Source organism: Periplaneta americana, chromosome 17 (genome assembly GCF_040183065.1).
Source record: "Periplaneta americana isolate PAMFEO1 chromosome 17, P.americana_PAMFEO1_priV1, whole genome shotgun sequence".
NCBI classification, from domain to species: Eukaryota; Metazoa; Arthropoda; class Insecta; order Blattodea; family Blattidae; genus Periplaneta; species Periplaneta americana.
This window is the reverse complement of record NC_091133.1, coordinates 68,030,899-68,046,019: the sequence shown is the minus strand read 5'-3', so window position 1 is coordinate 68,046,019 and position 15,121 is coordinate 68,030,899. Positions and strand designations below refer to the sequence as shown.

The window sequence follows — 15,121 nt, the reverse complement described above, 5'->3', positions numbered from 1 at the left end:
TACATTCACTGCAGATCAACACGGCGAGTAACCCTACAGAGAACATACACTAGATGACACTTATATCGTTCATCAGGACTATACTACGGGACTTACATCGAGTGCCATCTAGAATGCACTCGTTTGACTATATGGAAGGATGTTTGACACATATATCCATTACTGTGACATTGACGCTGCTACATATATCACATTCCATGACAAAAACAAAATTTGACCTCGGAGGCACTTATACCGTTTTCCATGTCTGCTCCTCAATTCAGAACGACTTAAATATTGATACGTTAAGCATACAAAATGTCGTCAAACGTATTAGCTGTTTATATCAACAATGGATTTATACTAATGTTTTGGCAACAAAGATGATGTAGATGAAAACGCGTTTTAAGGTTTTTTTTAATGTTTTAAATTGTAATTAATTAATTAATTAATTAATTGTACATTTAATTGTAATGTTTTCGCAGAAAAAATAGCGTGCAAAACACTTGCGGGAAGAGCCAATGCAAATCTCGTATAATTGGAGTTACTCGTTTTGCAATGAAGCCCTTTCGGCACTAGTATTACAATATACTATTTTGCACGATCGTGTTTTTTGTTGTATTTACAGCTATTGTTGTTAGACCTTGAAAGTTAGAAACTTGTTACTAGGGAAACCATTTTTCATAACATAAGACTATACTGAAATAGACCCATTACAGTGCACTTATTATTATTTAGTTACCATTACAGTGCAGTTTTGCGAAGGCTTTGGTATAATATTGCTCTAAATTTTCAATGCAAATTATATTGAATTTAAATTTAAAAAATATGATTGTGGAAAAAAAATGTTGTACAATACACATTTGTGAAGTGGATTACAAAATCTCGGAAACTTTTCTTCGATTTTGTAAAAGCACTTTCCAACCTTGTATCATATTAAAAATGAAGGGTACACGGGAATAACGATCAGGATCCATTTTAGAAAGTTTCGAGAAAAAAGAATTTTAAAATTTAAGCACTTAATAGTTAGTTAGGCTATGTGTGTATTTAATAGAAATAGTGGAATGTCAAGAACGATGATTTCTTATTACTAGCTAGACCACATGATAGTATTTCCTTTCCACTATAAGATACATTATTAACTCAATTTCGATTTTTGATGGACCTTGATCGTTTTTCCCGTGTACCCTTCAAATACTATTGCGGGCTCGGCAATTTGTGCGCTGAGCGCGTTATAAGTTTATGTGTAATTATTTTTTTCTAAAATTCGCATAAAATGATTAGAATATCGCATTTGTTTTTTAAACTTAAGAATTCGACATTTAAATTTAGTTAGGTTATTAAAATGTGTCAGTAGTTATAATTAGAGTTGTTTATATTCTACTGGACAAATTCCGAACAGTAGATCTTTTGTGAAAGGAAATAGTTATATTCCACTTTCCTCCATCGCGAGATAGATAATCTGGAAAGATCTTTCGTGAAAGGAAACAGTTATATTCCACTTTCCTCCTTCGCGAGATAGATAATCTGGAAAGATCTTTCGTGAAAAGAAACAGTTATATTCCACATTCCTCCTTTGCGAGATAGAGAATCTGGAAAGAGATAGCAGTCCTATAACAAGGCGTAACTCTGTCGGCTAAGGCGCTTGCCTACCGATTCGGAGTTGCGTTCGGGCGCGGGTTCGATTCTCGCTTGGGCTGATTACCTGGTTGGGTTTTTTCCGAGGTTTTCCCCAACCGTAAAGCAAATGTCAGGTAATCTATGGCGAATCCTCGGCCTCATCTCGCCGAATACCATCTCGTTATCACCAATCCCATTGACGCTAAATTACCTCGTAGTTGATACAGCGTCGTTAAATAATCAAGTAAAAAAAAAAACAAGGCGTGCCGCTTAGATACAGCCAAATAACGAATTTCTTTGTATATAAAAACAGTATTTCCACATACTACAGCCATCAGCCATCAGCCATCACGAAAACCAAAAAGATTATTTATTCAATTATAAAACTGTACAAATAAATGGTGATTTACAATTAACAAAGAAGAAATTAAAAATTTTGTGGACATGATCTGGAGATTTGATGTATCAATTTGAAATTATGGGAAAAAATTTACGCAAAATTTTAAATAGTTCCACATCCTCGATAGAGTAATCCAATCACCACCCAGTACTTCAGTAAGGATTCTTTCTCATCTGCTTTGTCAATCACAAATATCAGATATTTTCAAGAATAGAGGCTTAAAATCCTGGTTGTGATTCCATGAGATATCAAAGACCAAGCTGTTGTTCAGAAGTACATGTAATTCGTTTTCCTACAAGAAGATTACAATGACAAGAGGACACGAACAGTCTGGCTATAGGGCTACTACTGGTATAAATTCTGTGCCCAGATCATCATTCTTTGTACAGACTTGCCAGACTGCCTTCATTACGATCGCTAATAAACTCTCTATGAAGCTGTAAGTACAGTTTTATTTTATAGCTCCAGTCTGAACAGTGAGTTTTAAATGAAAGAGGAAAGAAAAATATTTAAGACTTTCTCGTTCTTGAAAGTACGAAATGGTAGGACAAAAATCATTTGTAAAATGAACATCGTAAAATATTATTAAACTCTAATATATAATATGGATATAACGCACAAAATTCTTCAGTAAATAGTAAAGCATAAAGAGAATTACGTTTTTGAAATGGATAATAGAAGCTTAGAAGAAATTGCATCACGGATGTTAGGGGCCTCTGCCACCATTGCGACTTGGAATGAGGTTCTTCGGCCGCAGCGAACTCCCGAGTGGAAGAGAATATAGGCTTAATCTAGCAAAGGATCTTGGGAGGAAAATGGTGTGGGTATCATGTTCTTTTTAATCGAGCTCAAATAAACGCCTTCGTTTTAATATCCCTGCCGCCACGGCAGCAATCTGAGCGGCGTAAAGGGTTGCGAAGGGGCAACGAAGAAGAGGGAGGGTTGCCATCAAGCCAAGTTCACAAGGAACTGCTACACAAAGAAAAAAACATGTAAACTTTATATCTACAACGAAGCATATGGTGCCCTAGTATTTAATTCAGTGTGGCCTCTTAGACTCTTGGGTTATTTTTCTTTATGCTTTTAAAATTATGTTATTTATAACGGTTATTAATTCAATTGCGTTACAAAACTCTTGGAAAACACAGAGAAAAATTTCAGTGTTGGGCTTTCATACGACGGTTACCAGGATGAGACTTAACAATGATTTCACTTTCTTTTCTTCAATTAAACAAATGAAAAGTGCGGTTTCTAATTTCGTTACAAAATGGCAGCTGCGTGCACAAGCCATTTAACTAATTGAAGATTATCTTCTATCCAAACATCATCCAGAATAGATATGGAAAACCAGCGAACCCTTTGTCTATTTAGGGCAGAAAAATGAATATGTATCTCCATTCACTGAGAATTGATTGTATATTCCTTATCTTGTGTTTATTCGGTATTGTCTTAAGCTATAGTCTTGCGTTTTTATTGATAAAGTGAGCAAAGAAATCTCACAATTACGAATGAGACAAGAATGGACCAGATAGAGCAGAAGGGTCCAGGTTTTGGATATACAGGATATACGGGATGAAACTTAATGTCATTAATTTCAGGAAGATATTCTTTGAGATATTTGAAACCCAAAAGTTTAATACAGTTTTGCTCGTCTTTGCTTCATTTTCGAGATAAAAATTGTTCTATATTAAAAATTTCATAGTATATTTTAGGAAAACCATCGATTAAATTTCCAATATGCTCAGTCAATTTAAGAGAGCAGTGTATTTTGAACATAAAATAGGGTTGAAAGAATTTTAATAATGTTAATAAAAGTGCAGAAATTTGATCCGAAGAAATGTAACTATTTGTTCCGAAAATAAATTAAAAAATATTACATTTTCGGATCAATTTCTGCTCATTTAAAGGATAAAACTAAAATTGTCATTACACACTACTCTCTTAAATTGACTGAGCATATTGGGAATTCAATCAGTGGCTTTCCCAAAACACGCTATGGAGTGTTTCATATAAAACATTTTTTATCTCGTAAAGAAAACAAAAACGAACAAAATTTTATTAAACATTTTTGTTCGAAATGTATGTGTATGTATTTATTTATTCACACTGCAAATGGGTATATATCCGGTGGCAGTGGTAACTAATTACACTTAATAATGACAATTAATAATAAGCAAAATTAATAAAAATACAATGAATAATAAATTAATAATAATAATAATAATAATAATAATAATAATAATAATAATAATAATAATAATAATAATAATAAGGAGCATCCTAAATTAAACGAAGCACGATCACTTAAAATAACACTTAAAGTAAATCTAATTTGTATCTTAACCCTAAGTTGGAATTGAAACCCACGAGTATGATATGTTCATACCTGCAAAAGTAAAATATCTGAAATAATAACCCCTTGAAATTAATACATTACTTACGGTTCATTATGTATGTTGATGTCACTTCTAACACGGAAGAAATTAAATTATGAAGAAAAATTACTGGAAAAACGAAATTTGACTGTCTGAAATGAAAACACAAAAGAAACATCTATAGACAGTGGGTACGGGAAGAATGGAATGCCAATATTCATCGTTTGAAAACAAATAGACTTGTTCAAATCGCCCGAAATAAATCTCCAGAAAAAGGAAAGAGTATTATTTTCCGAGCAAAGAAAATATGGAGTGATAGTAAGTGTAGCCTATAGTTGATTGTACAGGATTTAGTCCTAGGGTTGAAAGTAAGAAGTTACCATTAACGACGACTAAGGTTATATTGTTCGTCTTGTATCGTTAGCCACGGTTTTGCATGTTATGACGTCATAACTTAGTGTTTTAGTTATTATAACAGTAATGCCAGTTAATAAATATGATTTAAGTGCGCTACATTTTATACCTTAGGTTAAAAGTGAATGTACTTGAATAGAATGGAATCTATTTTAATACAAATGCTTATATTTGCTGTACATTAATAATAGATAACAGTAAGATTGCACTAATTTTGCTTTGTAATTCGTGTTCATATTTCTAGGCTTAAATTTTGATGTCTCAAGAAGGTTTTGATTTGGAGACATTATTATGCGCATAATAATTTTTCGACAAAAGTACATAGAATTTATGAACAGACAATCTTTATAAGTTCTTTATTACTTTTTCTTCATGGAAGAGAAGTATTTATGAGAGAACTTGTTGGGAATTTTATGTTCATTTTCAAATATGTACCACTTCGTATATAAATCATATGCACCATTCTCAGTTGAATCGATTTGTAGGCACTGAATACGTATAAATTATGTCTATGAGAAGAAAACTCTAACCTATAGGCAGGTGATATGCTGGAGCCGATTTTTCGGTGTTAGGAAATACGCCATTGTAACAACAAATCGCAATCAATATATAACTGTTACGCCGAACTGCTGTTTTAAATAAATAAAATATAAATTGTGGTTTAAAAAGTATCTATTAATTAACATACAATTATAGTAATTCTCACTTGAGGACATTCAGGTTTAAATAGTGTATAATAACTGACATTACAATTAACAACACTTTCATATGAGGTTATTAAATCGTATTTATTAACTAGCCTTAGAATGAAAATAAGTTTCATTTGGAGATACTATATTTCAGTCCTGTTTACTGAATAGATTTACGCTTGTAAAATTTTCGTTTAATTATGTTGTAATTGAAATCTATTTATTAATTAGTTTCATGGTTAAAACAATTTTCATTTCTAAATCATATTGATTAGCCAGCTTCTAGCTAAAATTAATGTACATCAACTCATGCTTACTAATAAACTTTTAATTAAAATAATTTTCATTTAGAATATCGTAGTTTAATTCGTAGCTTTAATATGAGGATTTTGTAGTTTATCATGTTTATTGTCAAGTTTCATGCTCATAGTTAAACTAATTTTCATTTGAGAGAATTTTATTTCAAAACTGTAACTAATAGTACATAACAAAATATATTAGGTAATTAAAATTTTTTTCTTGTTTTGGTGAGTACCTCCACTCCTGAAAACACTGAATCATTTTTGAACAACCTTTACAATTTGATTTGGTTTGTTTTTTTCTTTATTAGTTAAATATCTCCTTATGATCCTGCAGATTCTTTGGAATGTGTTTTTTACATCATGTCCTGACGTATAGATTAAGGTATAGCCTGAGTAGGCCTATTTAAATTTTATAAATTGTGCTATGGGTTTCGTGTCAATGATAATTCAAGCTTTAATGTGATTTCGTCCTCCAAACGCCATTACTTCCATTTTAGTGTTCGAAATTTTGACGTCGAATTACGATATTATAATTGCACTCATTACGAAAATAACTGTTAAGAAATAAAGTTGCATAATGAAAACAATGTTAATCAAATTACCATAAATGTAAAACACATTTGTGTAAGCTTTTTAAGACTTTTTATTTCACACTGAGTTTCACATATACTGGCATACTTGCACACATTTTCACCTTATTTTCTGTAGTTACATTGAATAAGAAATGTCCTCGTGTAAAGTTTCTATCTTATTGTTCATTTACATTTGAAGCATTTGAGCTTCAGAGCTCATGAATAGAATTTCGAACAGTCTAAAGAGAAACATAACAATTGAATGCGATAAAATCAAATGGCGTTAGAGAAATTTTCACTTTTATCTGGTGATGTACTTCTTTCTGAAGGGTGGAATGAAGTAAAACCGGGGCGGATGTTTGTTACGTTGTTCCCCCCTCTTTTCTTTGACACTCTAACGCCGAAGTCCTGGAGCTCCTATACAGAGAAATCCTCTTGAAGACTTGGGGGATATCACAAGAGGAATAAAACTGAACCCAGATTGCGTCGTGGAGAGGACTGGCTTGCCAGGAGTCAGGTCTAAACTCTACCTACTTCTGGGTCCACTTTACATCTAAATAGCTCCCTTCCTCTCACTCTCAGGTCCATTCTGCCAACATCAAGCCAACCCTTCTCCAGACCTAGCGTTAGGGAATATTATGCTGGGCAGAGACTCGTCGTGAAGATGGACTAGAATACTCACGAATGCAAATATCAGCACTGTGTACAAAGTTTCGAGTTGAGGTCATGTTTACCTCCTTGTCGAATGTCGGATTTTGAGACAGAAGGAAAGGAAAATCCATTCGCTAACTTTCTATAATAATGTGCTCTATCTTAAATATATTGTTATGATTATAAATAAATAAAAGTGAAATTAGTGCAAAGAAAACGTGTGATGCATTATTAGCCCAACTGCCAGAAGCTGTCCAAATCCTGAAGTGTTTTCATCAGAAGTGTCGTTTAGGGGGGAAGAAGAAATTGCATCATTCCAGTTTAAAATTAAAATATTATTAATTGAGTAGTAGGTCTACCACTAAAAAAACAGATGTGACGTGAGCAATCTGCCAATAACAGTTGTCAGCTTTCTCGGCCACATTTTGGGCAAAGATAAGATACTCGCTCTAGAAGTTCCCATTACTTATTTCACACGCCAGAAACGGTGGCACTGGCTGTAATATTCCTCCATTTCCTTTGACCCAAAGATCGCGACACCGTAGATTTCGCGGCTCATCAAGACGTCATCTATCCGAGGGAGCTACACTCCCGGCCTGCCTTGGTCAACTATGGAAGACCCTAGGGATTTGTACAGCTTCCCGAGATAGATGTTACCCGTAGACGAATTCCAGAACCACCCCTGTTAGGAATACCCTGGTGAACTTGAAGCTGTTAAAGATAATATCTGCAGTGCTTGGGAAAAGTGACATAAGTCAGTTTCCACAAACCTTTTTTGATAATTTATTGACAACTTACACTGGTTTATGTCGATTTGATTTTTTTCTGTATAAATTATTGTATTGGGAGAAATACTTATGTATTTTTTTCCAAGCGAGCAGATGTTCCGTAAGTTGTGAATAAATTATCAAAAAGGGTTTGTGGAAACTGACTTCTGTCACTTTTCCCGAGCACTGCAGATATATAAAGTTGAAGTTAATGAAAGCGAAACGAGTCTTACATCCAACGCCGAAAGTTATCCAGCAATTCTGCTTAAAGTGGTTTCGGAAAACCTTGGCAATATTATCAACCAGATAACTTGTCTCAACCAGCTCGTTTCACGGTCAGGTATGCTAACCGCTACTTCACAGCGGTGAACTAACTGTTGATATTTAAATATGTCACCCTTATAAAGGCTTATAAGTAAAGATGAACTAGTTAATGACTAAGCTCAAATGAAACCAAGGCGTTATTTCTTGTTACATTTGAGATTTTACCTACAATTTGTTTTTAATAACTGAAATTAGTCGTCCCTAGAAGTCTAGAAGTAAAGCACTCTCATTTATATCAAAGGGTTGCGGGTTCAAACCCGACTGGGGTCCATGGATTTTTCAGAACGCAAAAAACCGGAGCGCAAGTTCTCCGAAAGTGACTTTAAGCAAGTGTGTCCCATGTCGAAGTTTTCCAGCACGTTAGAAACCAAACCTAAATTAGAGCCTCTTGACAAAATTTCTTTTCTCTCGTTCTAGGAAAATCTTAGTTGCACACTAGTTGGCGTTTGAGGCAATGAGCTTACCACTTGTCCCTCTGTATCCTGTCGGAAAATAAGTATAACCCCCTAGATTGCTCATTCCTATGTTAAAATCGGTTGCACTTTGAAGAGAACAACCGCCAGGATCGCCACCCTTCCGCCGTAAACGAACACGAGATGGCAGTACAGTCGCTAATTCAATTCAAATGGGAATTATGACGTGACTCCTTATGTACCAACTAGATGTCAGCATAGTAAACCTGACAAAAGTTGTTACCGTCAAAGCCTATAACGTCGAGCAATCTGGGTATATATGATCTAGGGTGTAACTAAACATTTCTTCTAGGTATTCATACCTCCGCTAGGGGAGTACCTATATTCCAGCTCTGCAACTAAGGGTTAAATGAATAAATGAAATTGAAATTAAATTGATCGTTAAAATTGTGTGTGTTCGTTTGTTCGCATCTACGTCATAGTGAGTGCTTGAAAATCATGTATCGTTTAAGTAAGATAAGAAGTAACTATTCCTATTTATGGAAACTGGAAATGTACAATAAATAGGATGCAAACTTGGCCTTAAAATAATTAAACTATTATCATCCCTAATTTTGGCTTTAAATAATAAAAACAATTAAGAAAAGGATAAAAAATAATTCATTTTAAAAATATATTCCGGGTATCTGATATGGTTTAAATTTTCTTTCTTTCTTTCTTTCTTTCTTTCCCTTTTTTCTTTTACTCTATGATCAAGTTTACCCCAGTTTTAGGTATGGGAAATAGTTAATTTCAGAGGAAAGAGGAAGGAAGTAGGCAACAGTGTTATCCGCTACAAGGTCTTTTGTAAAAAATCTTGAAAATCTTGTTCTCTCAAGCAAAAACTGAAATGACTATCCTCATTTTAATTTATTATATAAATACATACACTTATAAACAGTTTGAAGGCAGTAAAGATTCTGTATGCAAAGTAAAAGTTGACAAATTTATATCAGAGGAACTTAACAATGGACCTTCGTCAAGATGGTAGCATGTCACTCACATTATTTAAAATTTACAATCTCTGTAACTGTTAAGGGCTGGTTCACAATAAACCGGGAACGGAAACGACAACGAGAACGAGAACGGAAATATTGTTAAAATAAATGTATTTAAATGTGAGCATTCACAGTAGTTAATTTTGAATGCTCACATTTAAATACATTTATTGTAACAATATTTCCGTTCTCGTTGTCGTTTCCGTTCCCGGTTTATTGTGAACCAGCCTTAACTGGGTATGCTGCATTTAATCTCAAGTTTTATTCTTGCTACCGATATGTCCTCTACTACGTTCTGGTGTTCGAATACGGCATTTGCTATTCAGACCTGCTGACAGTCATAGGGAGATAACTTAAAACACCCATTTCAAAGACAAAGAAAAATAATTTAACAAAATAAGTAACATTTATGTGATAAATTATAATTTTATAATTCGTTTATAATTTTCGAATAGAATTTTATTTTTAATTATCTAAAGAAACTACTTACACCGTAGACAGCTGAACGAGTTGAATCTGTGGTGTAGGCTTACATATTGATAAAGAATGTTTTTAAAAATTTATTCACTCTTTTGTTTCTTCATGATTCCATTAGCAGATGGCAAAGGCCTCTTTGCAAAAAAGAGGAGAGCGATTTTCCTAGCAATAAAATAAATAATAAACAAAACACATACAGTCACCAATAAGAGAAAAAAGATGACATCTATCAGCAAATACTGGTACCAGGAGAGATCGACTGCTGCAGAGCGCAGATGCGGTGCACCTTTATGTCTGATGACGTATTCCGTCCAGAAGATAGCGGTGTCTAGAGCAGATTGCGGACGGTCCTTGAATATTCGTGATATACGTTCTGCATTCTCTTTGTAACTGTAAAAACATGATATATTGAATCAGATACAGCACTAACATGTCATGTTTATAAGTAGGAAACAGTAGTTTAGAAATATGTTTTATTTTACGAGTGGAGACGTATTATATTATACGTTTTTCCTTGTGTTATAACATAAAAGCGAAAAGCTATTTATGGATGACGCAAAAATTATATGCTCATTTCGTTTGAATTACAAGTGACATGTAGTCATATGTTAACATTTGTTTTCTCCATTTTCAGCTATTTCTGCTTTCACGAATTATACGACGCTAATTTATTTCTACAAGTACATGTTACGTAGGTAATTTTGTGGCGACTGTTACTAAACACAGTCGATGATTTAAGGAGCTTGGTTGAGGATAATCTATTTTAATGTTCCATTCTTTACTACATATTATTATGCACAGTTGTAGCTTTAATTACAGACATTATTTTTTACAGTAGCTACTTCAACTTACAGCTATATGAAAATAATTAAAATAAGTATGTTGAGTAGTGCTTATTAATATGGCTTATGAATTTTGTCACTCTTATATACATAATATGAACTAAAGTTTCAGTTCAAAAGAACTCTACACTTTCTACTTTGTTCAAAGTCTATTTTATCAGTATTTAATGATCCCAAAGAATAGGATACGCTTCTCACTCCATTCTTCATCCCAATCCTTGAAATGTTGTGAAATGATAACTTATATTAATTATTACCAGCAATAGGAAAGTAAAATCTACTCCATTTGCTATTGAAAAGTATTGTATCTTATCGTATAAGAATACTCCAGTCTCGGAATTTATTGAAATGAAAATAAGATTTGAAGGGTTCAGAGCCATAGTGGGCCTAGCGCCATTTATTAAAAAAGCAGAAAGCAAGAGTTAAAGTTAAGTGAATACCATAGTTTAATGAAGATTGACATGTGTATACTTTATTTTACTTGCTATATTTTATTTTATTTTTTTTATTTTATTGGGTTATTTTACGACGCTGTATCAACATCTAGGTTATTTAGCGTCTGAATGATATGAGGGTGATAATGCCAGTGAAATGAGTCCGGGGTCCAGCACCGAAAGTTACCCAGCATTTGCCTGTATTGGGTTGAGGGAAAACCCCGGAAAAAACCTCAACCAGGTAACTTGCCCCGACCGGGATTCGAACCTTGGCCACCTGGTTTCGCAGCCAGACGCGCTGACCGTTACTCCACAGGTGTGGACTACTTGCTATATGTTTCAATTAAATTATGGTAATAACTTCATTTTAACCCTTGTTTTCTACAGTTTTAGTAAATGGCGCTTGGCCCACTATGGTTCTGAACCGTTCATTTATTTTTGTCAAACAAAGAAAAACAACGAAATAAATGCAGATGAAATTCTATAAGGTTATGGCTCTTCCTACTGTATTATATGGATCCGAAAATTGGGTACCAATAAAAAAGAATGCGAGTAGAATTCAAGCTAAAGAAAATGAAATTTCTTAGATACTTGAAAGGAAGTACACAAGACAGAATTAGAAATGAAGATATAAGGAATGAACTACAGATTACATCTGTAAATGAAAAAATAGAAGAATACAGAAACAAATGGTTAAGTCATATAGAAAGAATGCCTGAAGGAAGAACCCCCAAACAAAGACTTTCATATAATTCACAGGGAAGAGGAAATATTGGTAGACCAAGGAAAAGATGGCTTGACCTTGTTGACCGGAACAGATGAAATCATCTAAATATTGATGGGAGAAGAAGAAGAAGAAGAAGAAGAAGAAGAAGAAGAAGACCAAGAAGATGTGTCAAATTTCTAATCTAAGAATTAAACGAAAGTTAAAAGATTCCTGTGAAAGTTTTTAAGAGACCGGAAGTAGGCATTATAATGAGTCATTAAAATAGGCAGGTAAAAAGGCATAATAAATAGCTAAAATATACTCATTACTCGTTAAAAAAAGGCAGGCAAAAAGGCATTATAAATAGCTAAAATACGCAATAAAAGGCAATTACAAAAACCTTGCACTAGACCCACAACCTTGCACTTTCCACAAAGGGATTTCGGCAGCAAGAGAAGCTTTCATAAGTCGAATGCAAATTAAGATTTTCGACTCGGTGTTGCAATTGGAAGCAAAGAAATCTTCTTCCCAGTAGCCTTGGAAAGTGCATTTTTGTGTTTGGTTGTACTGATATGTTGCGATCTGAAATATTTCTTTTCGTAGTTCACTGACTGCTCACATAGTTTGCATGTAAGTACTTTACCGTCAGTACAAAATACGTCGGATCCATAAGTATGAACGTAATTTTGCAATTTACTGCGTAAAGGAACACTGAATTTCGGCATCTTGCTGCTAGCTGCAACAACGTCGCAATGAAAACTGAAAGAAAAATAACCGTTAAAAATAACGTTAGACCCGCACTCATTGTTGCCTTGTCAAATAAACAAAAGCGACAATTAAAACGCTTACTGTTATACATTTTTACACGGCAGCACTCATTGTTGCAAAGAGAATATGAACTGACTGAAAGACAATAATATACATTCGGTGAAGTCACTTTCATTGTAGCGGTTATAAAAATAAATTAAAATATACCTGTAGGCAATTTTTAATAATAAATTAATAAATAATAGATAAATAATCAAATAAAGAAAAAAAGCATTTATTTAATAAATTAGGCATTTATATTTAAAAAGGCAGAAAAGGGCAACATAAAACTGTGACGTTTCAATCACAAAGGTATAATTCGTACAGATTTACTGTCAAAATAAAGATAGATTTAACATATTTAAAAAGGTATTCTGCCAAAGTTCCAGTCTCTGTAACTATTTATGACAAAATTATCAGCTGATTAAAACAAATTGTTACATTATTTTCGGAAATAAATTTTGTAGTAGATATTGATATTTTTAGATATAATAATTATTTTTACCAGCGTTTTATTCGATTATTAGAATTTACTACAAATTGAATATTCACTTTCATCCTTCATAATATGTTAGTTCTGTGCGTCACTGGAGTGTAGTTCGACCTGAACACTTTTACAGAAACTCCTTCGAATTAAGTAACATTATTCCAAGTCAACAGAGATACTACAGGAATGCAAATATAATATAATCATAAATATAACAAAAAATGTGAATTAGAAACACCGAAAACAATGTAAAAGTAAAAACTGAGATATGTTCTCGCTTCCATCACTGGTTCACAACAGATTCTTAGGCTTCAGTCCGTCCTACGCACGTCAGTTTTCATCTCAGGACAGTCAGGTCTGTAGGCAGATTGACAGGAATTTCATCCGAGCGGCAATTCAATTTTCTGGTTTTAAAATTTCCTCATGACATACCACACAGAGAAGGTACAATGGTTCAGAACAACTTGAAGGTAGAATAAATCGTGTATGGAATTCCTTAGTCTATGTATAATACTGTATTATATCGGATTTGAGCATTATTAAAATGAAACTAAGTTTCGCTAAAATATGTTAACTAATTTTGAAATCTTTTGAGGGGACTTGCAGATAGACACATTAACAATAAATGCTGTCACGTTTATTGACGTCATTTTGTACTCGGCAGTTAAGGAGGAAGGTACACCATTGACCTGCAAAAATTTAGTGAAATTCATTCTTTTACTGTACATTCTAAATGAACAAAACTTTTCATGCTTAATATACTTGTACTTTATAAAACACTATTCAGAATATGAAAATAGCTAATAATTATCTATAAAAATAATATCAAATTTGCGTAATATTTCTACAACCGTAAAGCATTTACATAATGAAATATAAAATTAATCAATGTCTGCATGATTCTTTTACTGGAATGTTTTAAATACCTACGTCGACAACATAGTCTAGGATCTTTTACCTATTCCTTCAAAAAATATTTTTTTTTAATCGTTATCTTCAATATTAAATTTTCTTAAAATTTTGATTAAGAAAACAATATTTCCTGAAGGAATAAGTAGAAGATTCTAGACTATGTTGTTGAAGTAGGTCTTTGGAATATTTCTGTAAAAGAAACGTGCAGATATGTAATTAATTTTAGATTTTATTATGTAAATTCTGTTGTTGTTCTAATAATATAGTTTCAATATTGTATTGATCCTTTTTGTTAAAATGTTTCCATAAACTTTGTAAGAGGAGTTCAAGAGACTTATTCCCCTGTAATTTGAGAAATTTCTCCTATCTCCTTTTTATATATTGGTATTATTATGGCTTCCTTCCATTTATCTGATATAAATCCCTTTTTCCAGGGCATATTCAGCAGATCTAAGAACTTTTCTAAAACTGTTTCATGTGCATATTTTAATAACTCATTTCATTATTATCTGTGCCTGGAGACGTTTTATTTTCAGTTGATTTTAGGGCTTCTTTCAGTGCCTCCGAACTAATGGGATCTATATGTGGATCATTTTCTGCTAGTATCATATCTGTAGTGCTCGGGAAAAGTGACACAAGTCAGTTTCCACAAACCTTTTTTGATAATTTATTGACAACTTACGGAAAATCTGTTCGCTTGGAAAAAAAAATACATAGGTATTCCTCCCATTACAATAATTCATACAGAAAAAAATCAAATCGACATAAACCAGTGTAAGTTGTCAATAAATTATCAAAAAAGGTTTGTGGAAACTGACTTATGTCACTTTTCCCAAGCACTGCAGATATGATTGTCATTTATATTTGACCATAATTCAGTGTAGTGTTATTCACATTCATCCAGTGTTATTGG

The 15,121-nt window shown here is 33.2% G+C and overlaps 2 protein-coding genes across 5 annotated transcripts in view; one reads left to right on the top strand and one right to left on the bottom strand.

The window, feature by feature from the left end:
- LOC138693158 (lachesin-like) overlaps positions 1-15,121 on the top strand; it is a 1,789,721-nt gene that overhangs the window by 1,218,667 nt on the left and 555,933 nt on the right. The gene's annotated exons all lie outside the window — the stretch shown is intronic.
- Positions 9,700-15,121, bottom strand: part of LOC138692570 (UDP-glycosyltransferase UGT5-like) — a 29,948-nt gene continuing 24,526 nt past the window's right edge. The window contains exon 5 of the mRNA XM_069815557.1: positions 9,700-10,410. Within this exon, the coding sequence (XP_069671658.1) occupies positions 10,104-10,410 (307 nt within the window). The 3' untranslated portion in view covers positions 9,700-10,103. The remainder of the gene's footprint in view (positions 10,411-15,121) is intronic.